Source organism: Seriola dumerili, unplaced genomic scaffold (genome assembly GCF_002260705.1).
Source record: "Seriola dumerili isolate Sdu_G_001 unplaced genomic scaffold, Sdu_1.0 BDQW01000478.1, whole genome shotgun sequence".
In the NCBI taxonomy this organism is placed as follows: Eukaryota; Metazoa; Chordata; class Actinopteri; order Carangiformes; family Carangidae; genus Seriola; species Seriola dumerili.
The window spans coordinates 1,841,754-1,864,710 of record NW_019174733.1 but is presented as its reverse complement, the minus strand read 5'-3'; the positions used below and the strand labels follow the sequence as shown (position 1 = coordinate 1,864,710).

Sequence of the window (22,957 nt, the reverse complement as noted above, 5' to 3'; positions counted from 1 at the left end):
TATAGAAGAAGGAAGCTCTGGCTAACACATTAGCCTTTCACTGTTGACGTCTAAAATTGTATAGAACATTACTGAAATCTGACTCAGTTTGGCAGGTTTAAAGGAAACAGAGATATTCATGTTAGATGAGAACCATAGTCCAGATCACTGTGCGTTCTCCTATCCTGTACCAGATGGACTGGGTAGGGCTGAACTGAAGTGGACTTGGCAAAGTAATGTGACAGACATATTGAGGGAATGGCAGTTTGTGGATGTTGCAGGACATAATGGTCTTCACAGATGTCGCCTCTGTCCTTTAAGAGTATCTAACGAGCAGCAGTGATTGCATGGTTGGCCAGAGTTGAGCAAAGGGCCGTGTGGTCTTACAAGCTGATGAGCTGAGAAGTCTGTGGGCAGCCAGCAGTATTTGGCATAAGACGTCTCTCATTTCATGAGATGAAAAACATCAGTCATGTTTTCCTATTCTCAGCATCCAGATGCCCTTCTCCAAGGGTATAAGTAATATACAGATTTATAAGGCATATTATTTGGCTTGTGTGGGCTCAACATTCAGTTGAATGTCAGATACACACACACACAAAAGCACAAACCTGAATCTGTAAATTCATGTACACAGGTAAACACATGTGTGCACACACGCCCACAGAAGCGAATGTGGTGCTCTCTTTCACGCTGAATCGGCGATATTATCGGCAAAGGAAAACGTTCTTCCCTATGTATCAAACGTTTTTTCCTCCCATGATCAAGCCACTAATTAGAGTCTCTGTATTTAGGAAGTTGGCCTGGCTCTGCTGAGCTTTCCATGTGCCAATAGTGGCATCAAATTCAATACTGAGATCATTGGCTAGTTAAATAGGATATAGGAAAAGGATATCATAGACAATTCAACCATTTATAATTGCTTCATGAACAAAATACCTCCCCTCTGGTCAACCTAATTGTACAATACAGCTTAAGTTGTGGAAATAACTAAGAACTCAAAAGGAAAACCAAAAATAAAGCATTTCAAGGACACAGAGTTTATACAGGAATACCTGACAACCCAGAAACTAAAAAAAAAAAGTGTGGCACACAATCACATTAAATGCAAAGGGGTATTACAGAGCGTGCACACAAAACATGCAGTCAGGGAACATCCCAGGATGTCACTGGGGATGCACAGAATACAAAATGAACAAACACAAAAGAGCTCAAACATCAGCAACAGAGGTCACTCACTTAATACTGCTCTAATCCTTAGGTCAGTGATGGATTTACTGCAAGAATCATTGTACAAATGTCTCCATTTATAGATTAGGTTTCTCTTTTTTATATTATCTGTCAGGGAATTTTGAGGCAAAAAGTGAAATTGCTTCTCCTGTAATGTTGAGAATCAACAATGCCATGTGTAGTCATTGCAACTAAACAAAATTGTGTGCACATATAGTATACAGTGCACTGCTTTTACAGTGCAATAATATACAGATTCTTTGTAAACTCAGCCTGATGTATATGTTACCATTATGTAAGAGATTGTGTGTGTTCATGCCTGATAATGTGGGAGTCTCTGAGTCTGCACGCCTCAAGTTGCTAGCCCTTACAGACGACTTTCAAAGGTGTATGTCAGAGTTCAGCCAGGGTTGAAGCCAGTTTCCGTGCCAACCCTTCTGTTGAAGTTGGGGCTAATGGAAACCATAGAGCCATAATGGAAACCACAGAGCCTCGAGTGCAGTGTGGGCGCCAACAGAACGCAACACTTGTCATTATTATATCAGCATACACAAGCTGAGAGCTGTCACTGTGCTCACGGGTGTACGCAACGCTGCACAGAGTACTATAAGCAACACTAGCATGAGACTGAAATTCAGTATGGATCCAATGTGACTTCCAAATAACCTTCAAGGCCTGTTTCAAATGACAGCAGCCAGACAGGGAGATCAAATAAGGGTTACATTTAAAATACCTCTCAATATATCATGACCTCATTGTTTGTTAGCGCTGCAATCAGTCGGATACTTGTAATCTCCTAATCTCATTTCCCTGATAGATTTTTGTTTCTGTTGACAGCTGCTAAATGATATTGGACTGAACCCTGATGTCAATCCTAAACCCACATGGCAAACCTGTTTTGTCTGTATCAGGTCCTATCCATGTAAACACCAAACACATACATATCTAAATGATTATGCGAAGAGCCCTGTGCCACACTAAGCCTGTGTGTTTGGTGGGTATCCTCTGATTGTTACGATATATTCGCACTACATGTCTAAACAGAACGAGAGATGGAAGGGGGGCTGTGGAAGGAGAAAATGAAGTGTGTGGGAGAAACTATCCTCAGTTTTGACAAGGGTTTCTCTCAACACCCATCTGTGAGTCTGGGCTGAGGTCACTGGCCAAACATAGCATTTCATCAATCTTGTCCCAATGACAGGCAAACATTATCGAACAAAGGCTTTTTTCCAATGCCTCATTCTACTGCTGACTCCCTGGAATCCACCCTGCTGAAACCGAGGGAAGTAAGACTGGAAAAGAGAAACAAAGCGAGAAAGAGAAGACAGCAGAGCAGTAGATGCTGAGTGCCACAGGAAGAAAATGAGAAGAAAAGGGAAGAAGGAAAAAGAAAGAGTCGACCCTCCCTGTTCTGGACACACCACATTTGGATTAAAATGAATCTGTGTGCTGAATATCAGTAAGGTTTGAGCCATGAGGGGAGGAGAACAATACTGCACAATAAGTACTGTGGTAATCTTGTACAAACAGTAAAATGACCACAGTGTCACACATACTTCACAGTGCACTGGAACCTCTGCTGTGAGAGGCCCATTACACATAAACATAAATAACAGGAGCCTCCGGAGACAAACTCCACCACCACACAAAGACGAGAACCAGGCGAGCACCAAGGTCCAAGCAGGCAAAGCAAGCCAAAAGCAATTGAGAGCCTCCAATGGGAGTGAGGCATCCAGCATTCAGGGTGTGGGAGCTGACTGAAGATCAGGGCCAGAGTCATGTCAAGCATTGATGATGCGATGGGCTAGCGGTGACAGACAACAGGTAGATGGCTTTTTCATAGAGTTTCACAAATGATGAAAAAGCCGCAAGACAGCAGGTTATAATAGAGAGCATGCCAGAGTGATGCAGTTAAAGAAAAGTAAATCCATAAATCATGCAAAACAAACTCAAGCAAAATGAAACAAGAAAAGAAATTGTATCCTGCAATGGTCATTGAGATTGATGATGCTTGAAAAGACCACCAATAATAATGCACTTGCAGATGTTTAGATCTTTCTATTTTCTTGTGTAAAAAAATCCTAAAAGCGGATAGTAGGGGTTTCATGACTATTTTCTTTCATTTTGATGGATTATGATCCTAAAATCATCCCTATAGGCAAGGCTGTATTAATGAGAGAGTGGATCTGAATAGAATCAGTAATGGGACAAGACATTGAGCACAGATGTATTGGATAGAAGCACCACAGGTTAGTATACTGCAAGTCTAAAGTGTAGTAGTCATGAAAGCTCTATTTTCCAAATTAAATTAAAGCGCAACACAGGATGTTTCAAGGAGGACAAAGAAAGAAAATGAACGGCACACAAATGACTTCAGGAAAGCTCTTAGTGAAGGACAGATAGAGGCAGATATAGAAAGAGGGAGAGAAAGAAGAAGAGAAGGATAGCGAGAGAGAGAGAGAGAGAGAGAGAGAGAGACAGAGTGAAAGAGAGAGTAAAGGGGCATGGACATGTGTGTCCTAATGGCCAAGGTCTCCAGTCACGCAGTGTGACTTGATGCTATAATGTAACTTTACTGTTCTAAAAAATCAAGTTAACTAACCCCCAGTAACTACAAAACTTCAGGGGGGGAGGGGTGCACTTGAGTCACACAACCACACCTTGTCTGGATTTCAACTTACTTTCTGCCTCGTGTCGAGTTATAACTCCCTCCGTATTTCTTCCGATTAAGGATGAGAGCAGCAATTTCTGGCACGTAGCGAGCAAACATGGCCTACATGCATGGAACAGAAAAAAGAAAAAGGCATGCAGAGAGGGTTCTACCGCACACAGAAAAACAGCAGAACCATCTGGAATACTTACTTTCTCCCATTAACCGCACTATAGGAACCACCATATTTCTTGCGGTTTCCTATTAACTCTATGATTTCAGGGACGTAGCTCGCAAACATGGCCTAAGGAGAAGATAGAAGACAGAAGAAGAGACTAAAAAAGAGACTACTACGCTGCAGAGTGGGTGGTGGGGAAACTGGTGCGTGAATCCAGATTTCTGAGGGGAGAAAAATATTACTTTGGAAATGAAGGGAAAAAAGCTCTCTCATTGTCTGCTGAACTTCATAAGAATGAGAGAGATCTTCATATACCAAAAAGAGTCTTGTTTTTGCTGTTGAGAAAAAAATAGCCCCAGTTTTTAAAGGTAAAGGTCCAGGAACAGGTTTAGTGAGTGGGCAAGAATTTTGTCACAGCTGATGAATAGTCAGTCTGTGATAGCACCCAAAACCTTTATGGATAGCAAAGGTCTAAAAGTTGAGGGAGAATAGAATAAAAACCTATGTGCCATGTTTTGTCCAACAAACACAGATGATGTGGCAGGTTGATTTGAATAGGCCCACCTGATGGTCCACAGCTGCAAAACACATTAAGACTCATTTGTTGGGCTGGAAAATGAGCTGGATGCATTTTGCAAGGTTTCACAGCCATTTATCGTAGGAGAGGGTGGTGTTTAAGTTTACCATCTAACAATGGGGTGCTCACTGACACTACTCATCTAGGCTTACATCTACAATAAGAAACAAAGACATGCCCTTGCCCTTGTAAATACACACTTAAATCATGCTTGCAAAGTTTACCTATACATTACCAGGAATAATGTGAAATGACGTGGGTTTGAAATGATTCCTGGATTTAAAGTATCTCCAGCCTGGAGTCATTATTCAACCACTGCTGCTGATAGGAAGCAGCTTGAGGTACTAGCCTAAAGACTTCCAGAGCTCTCAACACGGAGAAAAACACACAACCTATCACCATGGCCACAGCATGGTACACATCCACACAGCTGCAGGTCATCAGTGCATAGTGATAGCTGGCCAAATGCAGAACACAGTAACTGTGATTTGGCTAGATCCTCCATTTTTTGTAAGAGAAGATGGAGGAGGCAAGGTCTTTGGTATGTGTTTGTGTATGTGTGGATGTGTGTGTAAGAGTGCTCACAGGTGTGTATACCCATGCATGATTGTGTGTAAGTTACTATACTAGTGGCAGCCCAACAGGACGCTAGATCAGAGGAAGGTGAGAGGGAGGGAGTGGGAGGCTGCTGTTGCTATGGTAACAGTCAGGCTGGCCTAAGCCTCATCTCTCTGCCCCTGTGTTTGTTGGAATTTTGGGAAGAGACACGGGAGGAGGGGTGTCCTGAAACCGCAACTGCTTTTAAGAGAATAGTAACAACATTATAAGACAATGGCTTATACTCTAATCAAACAAATACAGGAATGACACATAAGGGAAGGTGACAGAGGAGCACATAGTACTGTAACTACAGTAGACAAGATACAGTAGGCTAAACAGAAGGATACAACTACACTATGACAAAGAAATAATATGTACTGGTACAGGCAACATAGTTCTAACATTTTATAGCACTATGATAAAATATTACACAATACACATAAAATCAAAATATTTAAATTAATTTATCATTTCTTCTATCAATTTGAGCGACAGATGGGAACAGGCAGGACTTTAGGAGGGGAATAAAGGGAGTAAGGGAGAAAGAAAAAGCTTGATTTTACCAAACCACCAAGGATGAAGAAGACCATAAACAGGCGTCCCAAGGTGGTTTTTGCATAGACATCCCCGTAGCCCACTGTAGACATAGTCACCATCAGCAAGTAGACACATTCCCAGTAGGAAAGTGACTGGGAATTTTGGAAGTTTTCCCAAGGATCCCCTGAGTTTTCCACCTAAAATGGAAATCAGAGAGGGAGGGAAGGATAATTACACTTGACTCCAACCACCAATTTGTAAACAGGGTTTTGCATAAAGAAACTACTTCATCAAGTTTGATTAAATCCAGCTACAAGTGCTCATGCATTCATCTCTATTTCAGTCATCTATTATTTACATACTGAGGTTAGGCTACCATCTAGTGGTTAAAGCAGTTCAATGCTTGATGAATTGTTGAGCAGAGCTACAAATACAAAATGTATAATATATGTACTTAAAACAAATTTGAAGACACTCTGCACATTGTAATCAAAGTAGTTTTTTTTTATTTTATTAATAATTATCTTTATAACATTTTTTTTTATTGGAGAGTTTGACAGTACATAATGGCAGGTAACCTGGGGAAAGAGGGGGCATATAATAAAGGTTTCTGGCAAAGCTTGAACTGGGAATTGTTATACTGGTGCTGGGTCACCAGGATGCCCACCCTGTGCTTTCATATTATTAATTATATTGAATAAATCTTTGATATAAATTCACAAGATGTTTCAGGAGTTCAATTTACCCACCTTTTATTCATTAATGAATTGTTGGGATGCACCAATCATTGGCAAGGGCAGCACTAACCTTCATCATGCAGAACGAGCTTGGCTGTAACATAACTGATCCACATTAAATCCAGTTTGGTGTTTCTGCCATCAGTTACATTCAGTCATGGTGAACTGTCAACTCGGTTTTAGTGCCATAGCAATCACGTCACATTGAAAAAAATGATTCCAATCAGTTCAAGTGTTAAATTTGGGAATAACAGAGCACTGTTATTGGATCAGTACTAGGTATTGGCAGATACTGAAATCAGATAAAAAGTTGGGTTGTTCATCCCTTCTTGGAAGTGTGGGATAAATAAAAATGTCATTATAGTATCCCTCCCTCCAATTAATTCTTCAGTTCATTCAAATTACACTATTAAAAGCAGCAGGTGTCACAGTTGTATTGCACCAGTCAGTTTGGCCTTCACCGGCCTTCACATCTGTCCACTCACCAAATGTATGAATCCAGCAGCTGTGAGCCATGTGCTTATGAAGATGGAACACAGGTTCACCAGCTTGATGGAATTGCTAGGTAGAAGAGGAACAACCATGAAACTCTCAAAGACATCCAGACCACAATGACAGAAAAACTGAGATTTGTGAGCTCATGAAAGTAATGGCAGGTCCGAGTCTTACGGTTACAGTCAGGATTGTTGAGATGGGACTTAAATAGATTGTGGGCATATCAATAAAAAGAAAATAGGGAAAATACTATAACTACTATAAAAATGATGAAAAGGATCATAAAAAGCCCAGTGACACACAGAATGGGACTGAAAGCTTGAATTCAACTTCGAATGAAGTATGTGATGGTACTAAAGGAGGGGCACTCGCTAAACCTTTGCTCTCATAGTCTTGTGTGTGCACAGTGTTCTGTTTACATACAATGTGAGTTTATAGCACACCATAAAACACACCATTCCTAATTTAAAAATACCATTATGATACCTTATAAAATGTAAGTGATTGCTGCTACATACTGTTTCTGACAATGAAACTTGAACTTTCTGGACAGGGTTCAAACCAGTCTCGTTGTTAGACATAGCTATTGGGAGGGTAGTAGTGAAGAGACTATTGCAAGTGGACGTGTTTCCTGTGAATGAGGAAAGCTTCATTCTTACCTTGTTTTCAAGATATTCAAAAACTGTAAGATTTCGGAGAACTGTATCAATCTTAGCGCTCTCAGGAATCTTAAACCTGTGAGAAAAAGATAAGACAGACAGAGAGAGAGAGAGAGAGAGAGAGAGATTGGCAAATACATACAGAAAAACTGATGGTAATCTCATGATAGCTTCATATTCATGTGTACATGTATCCATAAATTATGTGTAAATATCTTTACAACAGCAGCAGGGAAACAGAAGAGCAGCAGCTGAGTGTAAACAACATGTATGAGAAATTCAGTGAAACAGTACAGTCCAAATGTTTTTCTACAGCACTCACACAGCACAGCACCATTCAATGCAAAATTTATTTCGTAAGACACAAAAAGATGATACATAAAAAACTCAAGATGATGTGTTGGAATTATTTATGTATTCAAACAAGTTAGGAGGAACATCATGTGGCCTACTTTACATGAGCCTCAGTCTGAATCCAAGAGCAGCTCGCCTAGGGATTATAGAACAATGCGACACCTGCCTCATTGTCTTTTTACATAACACGCCTGATCCCGTTGGAATGTGTGTGTGCGTGCTTGTGTCTGTGCCTATGTGTTGTCAGTTTGTGTGACAAAAGGTGATGTGAATCCCTACTGAGAACGATCTCTACAGATATAAGGCAGTGGCCATATGTTTTTCACCAAACAAGTGTCAAGACCAAGCAACTATGACTGTCAAATTGTCAGTTTCAATAGCTTGATTAACTAGGCCATCCCTCTTACTAAACAACTTCTGAGCACACCTCCTATAATGCACGTGTATGCTATATGCTGATACTAATGCCCTTACCCCAGTTGCAGAGGATCCGTAAACAGGACCACACTGAATGGTGAAGTCCTGTCTGCCTTTCCTTTTCCTCTTGTCCATGATGGACCTGCCTCACCCTGTACCCATTCTGAAAAAGATCACCACAGGACTTCTTTCGCCTCCATGTCTCTCGGAGGGTCTCCAAATTAGCATCACTGTGTGTGCGCCGGTACATGAGAAGCTTTGGAGGAATCATTGTTTTAGACTGACTGCTGTCCGAGGAGTTCCTTTCTCTTCTGATAGATGGGAATTAAAATCTGTGATCCAATAGATCTAGAGCCTAGTATTCCAAAAGCAAAAAACAGATAATTCCTAGTAAAAGTGAGAAAGGAAGCAAGACTCCACTTTTCTGTAAAAAGCAAATCTTCCTTGATACTGCAAATGCCAACTTTTAAAGTTCTTTGTACAGCAAACACCTAAATACTTTTAAATCGTTGGTCACCGCTGCAGACAGTCAAGCTATAAACAGACAGACAGACAGATCTGTATTGTTTATCAAATCATGTCAGTCTTGCAAGGGATTGTGTCTCTGTGAGCAAAATGTCAGCTCTAATATAGGTGGGGTTTTTTTTTCATTTTTGTTACACTCCCTTTAATCCTGACAACCCAAACAGATTTACCTTTCTCATGCCCCTTCCAGTGCTTTATTATTAACCCTTCCGAAGCTTTGTTCCCATCAACACAAAGCTGTGTTAAACCTATTTTCTAAAAAAAAAAGTCTGAACCCTGCCAAGGATTATCAAAGATGAAAATCATGCAGAACAAAAAAAATAATCCTGACTTAAAAATGAGTGTCCTGTTTCCACAGGACAATTTCAAACAACTCCGTTACACTGGGAAAAACTTCTGTAAGATTCAGAACAAGTATACCAACTTTTGTCTTTAGACGCGTCATACAAACTATTTTGTTCAAAGCATACCCCAGCTTTGAGGTCAGACCGGTTTGCCCACACATTGTCAGTAAATTGATGCCAATACAACATGTACAGTAAGTTGTGTAGTTACAATCAGCCATGGAAAGTCACAAAGTACAATATGCTGAAGGGGCTATACTGTATGTATGTTTCCTCAGCCGCCCAACATGGTTTCTTGCAGGGGAGCAGGTGGTGTTGATTGTCACTTTCCAAGAGCTTCAGCAACCGTTGCCTTTACAATACAAGAGGTTATAATACGACCTCTGAGCAGCGCTACTGGATGCTACAGTGACTCGCTGTAGGAAAGTGATGAGAGCAGAGCTAGCTGCTTAGCATGCTAACTTCAGTAGGAGAAAAGAAGTGATAGAAATAGAAGCAAAGCATACACACAATTTTGAGTTGTTTCTAACAAAATATTTTTAGATTGTGATATGCGGAGGACTAGTGTTCTTCCTTCACTAGTAATTGTCTTGGACTGGGAAATGTTTTTCGATTTTTTTTATCATATTATAGGAAAATATTAATTACATTTATGTTTATCAATTTTGTGGGTGTGTATGTTTTGGGTGCTCATATTTTGCAGCAAAAGTGTTCTGTTGTGCATGCATTGTTAATTGTATATTTTTTTCATATTTGTAAAGGTGTAAGAAAAAGAAATTGCAGTAATGGAAGGCTGTATAATTCTGAACTAGTGTGAAGCATCTGTGTTTGTGCTTATAGTGTACATCTGTGTGTGTGTAGTTGTGTGTGTAAATGCAACACTCTGGGATCACATTTGGGGACTCACTTCCCATCTGGGGACACACTTCCCATCTGGGGACACACTTCCCATCTGGGGACAAATGTCTGGTCTCACAACACTAAGCAGTTATTTGCCTACAGGGAATCAATGTGCTGTAAGTCAGTACAATGTCCTCACAAACACAGCAGTAAAAATAATGTTGCAAAAGTCTCAATGAAATTCTGGTCCTTTGAACACGTGTTGATGTATGAGAAAATCTCTTTCCCCACACATGCTAATGCCTCTCACACGTACACACATGAATGCACGCATGCACGCACGCACTCACTCACACACACACACACACAGACACACACACACACACACACACACACACACACGTCAGGCGGCCAGATGCTCATTCAAAAAGGTTTTTCTGGTCTGTGCCCACTCTTACTTCATTGAGGCTTTGCAAGCCAGAGCACGGCCTGTGTGTCACATGTTCTGGCAGAGCAACCCACTGGGACCTTTTATCAATCAGCAGTCTGGGATGGTTCATCTGGGATAATACTGACAGTCAAGCCAGCCAGGATTAGATTATACACTTCCATGCACACACACACACACACACACACACACACACACACACACGGAGCTAGTGTACAGAGCACTTGTTCCTACTGGACATTCATTCTGCATAGACGGCACACACATATTAATGTATATACTTAACGCTCATAGCACATTTTTTCATATACTGGGAATTATAACTCAACTCATCGCCTGTATAATAATGCAAACATGCAATGCAATGCAACACGTGAGATGCCTGGCTACAAAGAGGCTTAAACTTCCCACAAATTAGTTTCCCTTCCCTGAATGTACATGGAGGCTTCCTGCCAGCGGCTGAAAGGCTATATAAGGCGGATGCACTCATGCCCATGTCAGGTACTGTAAGCCTCTTTCAGCAGGAAAACACAAGGGATCAACCACCGTCTATGGGATCAACAAACAATATACTAAAGCACCACTAGGAGGCAGTAGCAGGTTAGAATCCAAGCCATGCCTGAAGGCTACTACTGTACTGTACATTCTCCAAGCCAGTCCAGCTTAACAACAGCATTTAGGTTGCAACCAGAAAATCAGAAAACATTACACATCAATCCAATACAACACAACCTAGAAATATATTATTGAAAAAACACATGATGTTATTGTCAAAAATGTTACATTCCTGAAATAATCCAGACCAACATTACAATTCCCTGTGCTTTTTAATGACTAGGTAGGAAAGCATGAAGTTGGAAGGGTGTTGAGAGTTGGGGTTCAGTAGTCACAGTCGTTACCAGCATCTTTCAAACAGCCATATGCTAATCCCATACTGCCTAGGACTCTCTTGGGAGCAATGCTAAGTTCAAGTGGTTAAAGGAGATTAATTCCTTTTTCCGAGGAAGAACTCTGCATGCCCTCTTACATTAGCCGCACATCATTCTCCTCCTCTTAATCAATGTCCAATTTGTTGAGGCAGAGAGAACATAACTTGAAATGTACACAGCATAGACTTCCTCGTGTGGAGAGTGGGCGAATACAACACAGCACAGGGTAGAAACCCTATTAGCACACCTCCAGTGGATCTCCAATGGTCTTCTCATGCAGGACCACTGGTGAAGGAGTGAAATGAAAGGTAATTATGATGTATTACACGGGCTGTGGTGTGTGTTTCCCAGCTGTGAATGGAAAGGAAAGATTAACTAATCCACTGGGAATGAGGAGCACACACAATACACATTCTTAACATCCACCCTGGCTTCCTCTAACAAAGCCTGTTGGGGAACAATATATACACTTAACTAAATGAAAGTAGCACCAATTATGGATTAGTATATTGATTATTAGGAAAACCATTATGGCTCTCTCAAGCTTTCTGGAGGAAGAGCATGAAGGGAGGCAATCGTCTTTATTGTCAATGCTATTTATATATCAGTGATACCATCTGAAAGCAGAACAGGAATATGTCACTGTGATTTTCCTAGACATTTACTCTAATTAATTGATCTTATTTTTCTGTCACGACATGGTACTGTATGTTCTAATTTCCATATTAATACAGGCTATAAGCAGCTGATCGTGATTCCTGTCCTTACTCCAAGAGGCTGAATATTAACAGACACTTCAGCGCCCAATTAGTATTCTGGGAGCTATCACCAGCCTGTTAGGGCACACTGTATTCAACTGCAGATCTACACACTGTTAATTTTATAACTGAGGCTTTGCAACACTTTATGTAGCCTTTAACACATGGAAGAGCACACCACCAAGTAAACACACACTTAAGCCATGTCACTGGGAGTCCTGTTACTATACTGCACTGTGCTTATATATGTCCAACACTGCAAAAATAAATAGCTCTAATATAAGAAGGAGATGCCAGTTGATATGTCATCCTCGCAAAAATAGTGCTCAAGATTCTTCCCCTTTCAATATAAAAATAATAAAAATAAATGCAAATTAGTAGCAGAGGAATCTAGGGCATCTCTCACAAGCAATGAATTCACACTCTTCCCTGCTGTTTATACACAACAACACTGCAGCTGTATTGTATATAAAGACGTCTTTGCTCTCCACATCCACACCATATGCAGGACATTTAATAATCACAGGTAATTATTCACTGCAGAATGTCAGACAGCAGCCAGACCCCCATTTCACCGTCTTTCATCATCCTCATCAAGGCCCTAACACCAACAGTATTCTCAGGATGAGATGAGGACACCTTACATCATGAATACCAGAAGCCAGATTACTTGACTTGGCCATATCTAATTCATTACACAGCTTTATCCCTGTGAAATTCATGGGCCAATGTGAGCTTCTTAAGAAACCTTCATCACCTCAGAGATCAGACTTTCACAATTTCAAATTACTTCACAGATTGAGTGATTCCAGTGGGCATGTAAAAGCAAGAACATACTCTGCAGGATAGAAGGAGGACCCTTACACTTCCCCGAATCTCTGACAGTGATAATAATGTTCTAACCAAAGTAAATGATAAGATTTAGGAGTTTTGCAACAACATGCAAGTCCAACAGGGCAAGAAATGAGCAGTCCAACAATCAGACAGGTTGTAAACAAGCAAACAGTTGAGATGGATTATGTAAACTATTATCAGATTATTCTCATTAATGATAATCTGCTGATTGTTGTCTCAATTAAACAATTAATTGTTTGGTCCTTGTAATGAAGGAAAAAAAAGTCATCACAATTTTTCAGAATCCAAGGTGATGTCTTCAGAAGTGTTATTTATGTTCAGCTACATCCAAAGATATTCAATCTACAATAATATAAAACACATAGAAACTAGTGAATATTTGATATTTTTGCATGACAAACACCTGAAACTATTTATCCATTATTAAAAGAGTTATTCATTAATTTTCTGTAGATCTATTTATTGATTAACTGACTAATCGTTGCAGCTCTAATCTATATTCTAATCTTTAATTTCAAAGTGTAACTAAAACAAGCATAGCCAGTGATAGGAGTTTCAAACAACCTCTTTTCTTTTCTCTGTGAAATAAGTTTGGCTAACCTAGAGATAAATGATCAAACTGTTGGGCTGTCCCCATTTCCTCTCCCTTCTTTTTAACACTGTTGTCCAGTCCCCTCAGAAATGAATTATTATTGCTGATTATTATTATTATTATTATAGGCCTTTTTCACAGCAGACAATCTGACTGATCATAGTGGGGGAAGCATAGGTGTTACTAATAACATTAACAATGGTTCTGTTGTATTCAAGTGTCTCAGTAAACCATGACAGTGTGAGACAGTGAACCAGCATGTACAATACCAGGAGGCTGAAACTGACGCAGCTAAATGGAATTCAGCCATCGTTAAATTTATCATTCACATCTGTGACGTGTCGTCAAATGTATTTTTTTCCTGCTTGGACAACCTCAACTCCTTTGACTATATTTAATATAATAGCCTAAAATTGTCACTCATCAGTCTTGGTGGTCCAAAGTCATAGTTAAATAAATGCTAGATTAGTATTCAGCCTAGTTTCTGAAATGAAGAAATGACATATAGAATGGTTTTAAAAGTAGAGAATCACTGCAACCAAAAAAGAACACAGCTACAAAGAAAGTCTTTTTACTGCAGTGTAATTTAGGCCACAATACTCTGAATGCAGTGAGAAAAGTAGGTCGTTATGTAATACAGGTTAGGGTGTTTTCCAGTCTGCTCATGCAAGAGAGAGTGTGTGTGCGTGTGTTTGTGTGTGTGTGTGTGTGTGTGTTTGTGTGTGTATGGGGATAACACATGCTTGTGTGTGCATTTTTCATGTGAGTGTGAATGAGCCCATTAGATGGCAGTTATGGACCGCTGTGAGGTATTCCAGGTGCAATGCCTCAACACAGCATTTACCAATGAGTCTGAAGCACAAGCACACACACACTCACACTCACAGAACCACAGCCCAATTCTGAGTCACTCTCGCTCCCATTAGCCCATCCACTCTGCTGTGTCTGTGTTCCCTGAAACATCAGAGGGACTCAGCCCTGTCACTTTCAATGATGAGGAAAAGTTGACTGCAGCCCCGAGCAAGAGGGCCTCAGAGACACACTCCCAGTAATGGGGAGACAGAGGGGGGACCGGGAGTCAGAGGGAGAGATAGGGAGTGATAAAAGGAGGGGTGACATGTGAAGATAGAGGGCAAAGAAATGGAAAAAGTGGTGGTGGTAGGGTGGTGGAGTTGAGGAAGAAAATACGGAAAATGGAGAAAGAAAGCAAGAAGAGACGAGGCTGTACAGTCAGAACGAAAGGACGGGTTCATGAAATGGAGAGTGTCAAAGCGACATAGAAAGAAACATCTGAAAGAGATATACAGACTTACCGAGCCAGCTTCTGTTTAAATAGACAGAGACAAACACGGGAGGAACAGTGAAGAAGTCGACCACGGAGTTGACCTCCAGCCAGAACCACAGCTTATCATTGGCTGCTATAAACTGTCAAAAAAAAACAAAAACAGGGATGGCATTCAAAATGACAATTGCTGCGTTTTCCCCTGGCATTGCTGACATTCTCTATAGAACGACAATAGCTTCACCATACTTGCTGAGTCATGCGTATGGTTGGTGGTGTAAGCAGCTTATGAGTTTATTTATTCATTCATTCGGGATGTCAGGCTTGCGTTTGCACCACTGGAATGCTGCTCTGGCATGACAGCCATGCTAGCAACATTATTACAACAGTGTCAGTTTAAACTGAAGGCATGCTGTGTGAGTATCCGTAGGTGACTTAGGTGGGTGTCGCCTTGGGTGTAAGCGAGGTTGGTTGGCCAATGAACCTGTTATGTCTCAAATTTTTTTTTTCTTTTTTTAACAAAGTTCCAAATTTAAAATCTTCATCATGTAAAGAAAATGTTGTTCATAATAATGAATGATTGTAAGATTGCAATGCATGTAAAATGATGCCTGCCCACATTGCCGCGTGCATATTGTTTGCGCCTGTGTGTTTAAGAACATGTCTGTAATTGTGTACATGCATGAATGAGTGATGCTGTATGCTTGTGTGTGCGTGTGTTAGCTTGCATGCCCATGTTCCAGCTTACCCGCAGGCCAAAGTAAAGAAGGAAAAAGACGTTGAAGGCCATATCGATCTGTAATGTGAAATCTTTGTAGAAGTTCTGGCAGGATTCTATAGGACTGGAGAAGAAAAAACAGAGAGAGAGAAAAATTATTTCAAGATAAAACACTAATGAACTGATTAAGCAGAGAAGAGTCTTCCATCTCTTTCCTTCCATGAACACACAGGTGGCCAATATTGGGACATACTGGGCCATTGGTAGGAATGTAATTGTCTAAGTTTTTTATTGCTTGTATCATTTGTTTGTTTGTTGATGTAATCAAATTGTGGGATTAAAAACAGTATTGGTATTAATAATACCAGTTTAGTGATTTGCCATTGAGTTTCACTGACACCCTGCATTTCCTCCTGGGAACCCTAGAGGGTCACAGACCAAGATAAAAGACCTCGCTGTAGAGTCAGTCACATTCAGATGAAACAGCTGCATAATAAACTGAAATTTGTGGTTAAGCACAGCTGCTTTGATGTGACAGTACATTCAGCATACATAAATTATTCAGCGTCTGTCAAACACAAATATTCCAACAGATATTCCCTCCTATGACAGAAACTCCACATTTAACAGTGCAGGAGCTGGCCGAGTGCTGCTTTAAAAAAAAAAAAAAAAAGCTGATGATGATAAATGAGCCATGAATTGTGTGGTCTGTCATATAATCCATCTTCATGTTTACCTTGTGATGATCAACCATTAGAAAGTGGGTGCTCTCAACAAAAGCAATAAGAGCCTGTGTTCCCACCCCATTCTTCACTGAGTCATGGGCCTATAGCATTTTGCTCCCCAGTAATGAGGAAATCCTACTGTGGAAAAAACACATGAATATGCATTATGGTATAGCTGGCTATAGGTGACCTTTGGGAATGTATAGACTGGTGAGGGAACACACATGAGGCTATTACAAGAGTAAACCGCTACAAGTCCCATAAGTTCAACTTAAACATTGAAGTATATATTTGTATGCTTGGAGCCCACAGGGGAACAGTGTGAGATCCAGAATAGAGTTTACTGCATAATGAGAATCTCCAGAGGTAGAGAGAAGCGAAGCTTAATCATCTCCCAGTTAAGATCAAACATTTTATCACAGAATGATCCATTATAATGGATGACTGAGTACAGACATGCCAGGCAAAATGCATTTCACCGAGAGGATGATCTAACTTCTAATTAGAAGTGTGTGGTCTGTCTCAAGTGTATCCTCAGGACTGACGTGATCTAAGAAGATGTAAAACCCTGGCCCAGGTCCAAGATGATTAGAATGAGTCTTATTTATACACCAATTGTTTTTTTTAAAAAGTGTTTTGAGTTGGTTGAAAGGCAATTTCTCACACAGTGCCATCAGATTTCAGACACAGGATAATTCGCTCCTGACCCCTCGAAGGAGTTTTACATTGATCTGGCCTAAATATTAAATTGTTTACTCACCACCAGCATCTCCACGTGATTCTGTTGGCATTCAACTAAACAAGCGTGCTAAAACAAACCTGTCATGAATCATACATACAGCCTGGGCATACACAACACTCCTTGGGTGATTAAATGTCCTTTTCTCTCAATACAGCCTCAAGGCCTCACACCCATCTACACACTGCAGCTCATGTGCCCCCACTCCAAAAACTGATTTGAAACTGCAACCTTAGCTGATCCTTACAGACCTTTGTGCAAGAGAATGCACACACATATACGGAAATAGCGATACAAATACATGTACAGGCACATATGAGTACATATACACACACAGATGGTGCACAGTGGAGACACCATTTGGAGTGGTCACTGTGGCATTTCCCCTTGGGCCCAGCTCTGGCCTAATTCTGAATAACCGCTCAGCTACAGTCATGTGACCCAAAGCATTCTCAATAACAGAGAGAGCATGGCAGCACGCAGCAGGGGCTGAGTGGTACATTCAATTTTGCGACACTCAGAGCTTTAAGTTAGTTATTTTTGTAATCATCATTTTATAGTAAAGCTTATCATTAACTATAGCAGGGGGAAGACACATCAGGCAGACCTACGGTTTCTCTGATAAGCTCAGGAGCACAATGGCTCATCAGTACAGGATGGGAGCGGTTCCCACAGCATAGAAATGTGGAGCTGCTGAATATGTTTCAAACCAAATAAAAATGGCAACATGGAATGAGAAGTAAAGAAAGAATTAACTATTTACTCAACATATCACAAGTCATACTGTTTAAGGGTATCATTGGTCAAGAGAAACACTTCTTGACAAAGGAGCAAATAGATGGAGCAAAAAAAGCAAACAGATCTTTTCCCATCTAACATTAAAACAATATTGCCAAATAAAGTATTTCTTTGATTAAATCTACAGTCGCACTAATAAATAATTTTATTAGAATGGAAAAAAATGGCTATATGTAATGTGAAAGATGTCGCTCGTGGTGACAAATCCACAGTGAACTATGACTCGACACAGCAGTTCCCATGAGCTCTACTCAGCATACTCCCCCCAACTTTACTGTTTTGGTTTTGGTTCAGTCATCAACCATTTTTCTACAGCAAGAAAAAACGTCTATAAAACACACTGTGTGTTTACCTAACAGACAGTTTGCAACTACCTGATGAACATAGTGGGGGCATTTAAAGACCAAGAAATTTCACCACAGGAGTTGGTGGAGAAAGAAAAGAATTAATGTAGGTTTCACTTCAACAATGGCCTTAAAAAATTTAGTCCAGTGCCCCTGGGAATTGGACTAGATGATTCTGCAGCACGTGTCCAGTACCGGGAGTCAATGTGTCCAGTGTCAATGCCGGGGTGTGGCACATCCCACTTTCACACCCACAACCAGAGTTTATCTCAGTTCACTCATCACCTCACTGGTCTAGTCTGTATAAAGACGAAGCATTATAAGCTCCTTGTATGCATTATGTATTGCAGGGATACTGTATTGGATTTCATTGCACTGTACAGGTGTTTCAATGTCACTTCACACTTCCCACATTCACAAGGCATTCCTTGACACATGCTGCCAGTGTCTGCAGAAAATAGATCTGCCCACCACAGTTCTTATTACTCCTTTAAGCCCCTGCACAGCCTTGGGTTGCACCATCCTTCCTGACAGGAAGAGGGAAGAGGAGAAAGAAAGGAGGAGAGAGTTAAGAATTAGAAAGAAAGAGAGACAAAGAGACAGAAGAGACAGGCAGGGAAGAGAGGCAGTGACTGTTAGAGGGAAAGGGAAGAGAGGAAGATGTGAAAGTAATGGTAAAAAGCAAAGGGGACAAAGCTCCCAGAGGTACTGGAGACAATTTGTCTCACTGCAAATAGCACATAACGCTAGTTTTAGGACACGTGGAAATTGCCTGGAGATTCCTGAGCTTCTGTGATAAACTCTAGTATTCTTATGTGAATTCCTGCACCACACTAGTCCTTCTCTAACCCCACTCTGCTTGTTAGCACAGCTAGCACTAACATACACAAGTGTGCCCCCCACTTACATGTAGACACACACAGGAGAACAGTGTTTGCCAGAGGGGAGGCTGCAGAGCATGTAAGTCTATTTCAGGACATAAAATGCTTCCCCACGTTAACCTCCTCTGACCAGGAACTCTGCCTCTGGAAAACGCGACCAGAGAGGTAAAACTCATTTGCTCACAAGGGCAAAGGAGCATGTTGGTGATGATGTTCTAAAAATAGCCCTCAACACCTTCAGTCAGTCAGCAGGAGCCAGCCTTTCGTTAGCCTGCACATGACCTTGGCTAGCTGCAGGAGCAACAGAAATTTACTCCGTGAGCAAACAATAGCAACAACACAACACCAGTGCAACACAACAACTCTGAGTCATTCACATCTCAGAAGTGTCTTATGGCTCATAAGCATCTTGGAAGGTAGTTACAGATTCATAGTCTCATTGATTTGTTGGTATTCAAGTCGCCCCATACAATCAATATACAACCCAAACAGGAAAATGTGAACCCATTTAGCGTGTGATTCGAGCACAATGACTGTCTGTCTGGCTTACATGCCGTATTTCTCCTGAGGGTTGTGTGTGTACGTGGGAGGGACGCAGCAGGGAGGGGTCTGTGAAGCTGAAAGAAGGCCAGGTTAGGACTTAAATGACTGATTTAGGTCAAGGCACCATTACTAAAATAAGAAATACTTTAACACCTACAAGGGCAATGGACAAATAAAACCTCTCCAGGGAGGCTAAAAATAGAGAGCTCCATTTTTTTCATCTGAATGCAAATGACTTGCATCCAGCTTCAAGCTTTTCCTCCACAAAGATGCTATTTATTTAAGAGTCTAAAGGAGCAGTTTGTGGGTGAAAATAGCACATCACTAAAAGAAACCACAACTTCATACAGCTGTGCTCGACAATGCATTAATTTGAAGTGAAAATGAATACCTGAAAAATGAGGACAGCAAGATTAAAAAATGGAGTGACATCTTTGCAAGAGAGTAATGACACTTTAGACTAATGTATGGTTAATTTATTCAGAAGCCAGTGATACAGAACAATAGCTCAACTACATACATCACATCACTCCTCTCTTGAACACAAACCAATTAAGAGATAAAAGCTGTGGTTATGTGCCATATGCAAAAAGAGGAAGTCCTTATCAGCACACTGATTAACGTCAAGCAAATTAAGTTGGCGGTGCCGGTTTTATTTGTTCTAATTTCAGGACACTTAATCAGTGTTTTTAGATCTCCTCATGTAAAATAACCAGTAATAATCAGCACAAAAAACAAATTTATAAATGTCATTAATCATGTAATTATTACAACCACTCCTAATCCACTCATAAGGAAAGGAAATGTATCCCTTAGGACACAAGAATTTTAGATAAATTTCAAACATTCATTTATTCTACTGAAAAATTCTTACTTTCATTTTTAATTCTTATCTAAATGTAATGACTTCCTTTTTCAAGCCAGCCTTTGAGTTAATCACAGTACTGAGATGGTAAAAGTTTAAGTAAATGATTTGAAATTGAACATGAATGTTAGGAAACTAATCAATTTAGTTCCTTAAGGGTTTCTACACTAACATGTTTGGTTCCAATGGACTGTAGTGCTTTTCCTCTTTTGGATCAGTTTGTTTCTTGGTGTGAAAGCTGTCATTTGAACTCTCAAACAAAAAGTCCATTGTTGTTCAATTTATGGTGCAAACACAAACTCAACCAAAAGAAGAATTGAAAATTGATAGTACAGAAGATATCTGCATGACTTTATCAGGGATTCAAGAGCTAAACTACTATCTAATGTTCACAATCCATGTACTGCTCATGGGAACTAATGACGCAATTTACGATCTATGTAATTATGCAAAAATTCGGCTGGATCAGAAGCTGGAAGAGCTAACATGAATTGACACTGTGGCTACAGATAAAAATTAAAAAAAAACCATGAAGGAACTTCAATCACTTCAGTTTTATCTGGGGTTTAAGTTAACTGAATGTTTTGAATGTGGCTCATGCTGTGTTCATGCGATGGTCTAAAAATAGCCCTTCTGCTCGGCCCTGTGGGATACCAGGGAACTGCAACAGCAAATGGCCTTTATATTGCTATGGTGACTTTGATAAACAAAGAGGACGGACCATTCAGTGTACACCGATACTACAAAAAAAATATCAAATTGCGGAGCGACTCGGCTAATCATCTCATAATCATCTCTCCGCTAATTTCTTTCATTAGACTTCAATCAGTGTTTCATGCACTGAATCTGCATTTAGAGATAGAGTGACAGCCATGGGTACCTTCACTCTCATTAGTCTCACTCTTGTAATACTTACAGCCTAACAGGTGATATCATCACACTAATGTTCAGCTTTGCCACATGTGGGCTACACAGGACTCAAATTCACTCTTTTTTTTAAACAGCAAATGTTGATAATGAGTCACTTATTTAGAATAAGAAAATCTGCCTAAAAATGTGAGGGAAAGTAATGAAATGGCATTTAGTCCCTAGTGGGAGGGATTTTAGAAAATTGCTGAAGATTTGACTTGGAAATGAATCATTTCTTACTGCCACAGTTTGTGGATTTAAATCCGAGGCCACTTGGGAATGGTGTCAACTGCAAATTAAGTCCTCTAACAGTTACATGGTGCTCTCTGACTCCATCCAGACATACCAGCCAGGTATTGTCAACACCCCAAGGAGGAGAGCTCCTTATATAGGCTTCCCTTCATCGCCACAAAGTCTGCCAAGCTTGTCTCACTGCTCAGCCATATTTCTCACCTTACCCCATTAATTAGTCATTAGGCACTGTTTCTTTTTTCAGTACTGACATTGATCGCACACTAATGATAGAGTTACAGGCCCAGGCCACTGCTTATGAGGCCTCTTAGACAGACGCAAAATTGTGTTTGTGTGTCTATATGTGTGTGCTTCTGCCAGTTAACGTGACTATGCAAGTGTGTGCATGTAATTGTGTATATGTGTGACAAGGACGGATTGAGAGAGGAGCAAAATAGAAACAGAAGTAGAGCAGGAACAAGGGCATCCCTTTAAGAGCAGCCTGCAGAGACTTTGTCCTACATTCCTCTTTATTTGTTTCATGGGAGCACAGAGGAGGAAAAAGAAGGGATGAAGGATGAGGGATGAGCCAAGGTATTAAAGCAGATTCGGATGTGGGTGGGAGAGTACGCAGTATCCTCCCATTGAAAATTTCACCAAAATAGCATCATTTTGGCAAGTGGAGTCTGCTGCAGAGGGATAGAAAAGGCAGTGTTTTATTGTACATTATTATGTGTTGTACTGAACTGTGATAAACAACCACTTTGTGAAAACAAGCAGATGGACAGTGATTCTCAGTGAAGCTACAGATTCATTCGTATTCATTCAAAAAAAAAAAAACAGTCTTAACATCAACTCAGTTGCCAAGTCAACGACTAGTAATCTCTGTGCTCAACTGGGAGGGCAGCCAATTAAAAAAGTCTTTCTTTTCAAAGTCTCTCTACCTGCTTCCACAAAAGGCTTTTCTGTGTTTTTCTGTGACTCTTTGCTGCAGGATATTGGCCAACAGAGCTTCCCCTAGGAAAGCCCCACTTGCAGAAAGTAAGAAACAAAACAGCTCCTGGGAGACTGGTGCCTGGCCACCAGACAGGTATGTTTTCTTCAGCATTTTGCCCACTGCGTATATGCAAGTGTGTGTGTGTCCTTGCCCCAAGGGGCTACCCTGCTTCAGTGAAGTAGACATAAAAACCCATTGTGCAGATCCAGCCTCCTGAGGTC

General features: G+C 40.6%; 1 protein-coding gene across 13 annotated transcripts in view; it reads right to left on the bottom strand.

The window, feature by feature from the left end:
* Nucleotides 1-22,957, bottom strand: part of LOC111235220 (calcium-activated potassium channel subunit alpha-1) — a 156,698-nt gene that overhangs the window by 69,972 nt on the left and 63,769 nt on the right. For all 13 annotated transcript variants that reach the window (XM_022763606.1, XM_022763603.1, XM_022763601.1 and 10 more), the window contains exons 4-9: nt 15,735-15,828; nt 15,018-15,129; nt 7,643-7,718; nt 6,974-7,049; nt 5,778-5,948; nt 4,072-4,163 (exon numbers count right to left, since the gene is read on the bottom strand). In XM_022763606.1, coding sequence (XP_022619327.1) covers nt 4,072-4,163; nt 5,778-5,948; nt 6,974-7,049; nt 7,643-7,718; nt 15,018-15,129; nt 15,735-15,828 — 621 coding nt within the window. The remainder of the gene's footprint in view (nt 1-4,071; nt 4,164-5,777; nt 5,949-6,973; nt 7,050-7,642; nt 7,719-15,017; nt 15,130-15,734; nt 15,829-22,957) is intronic.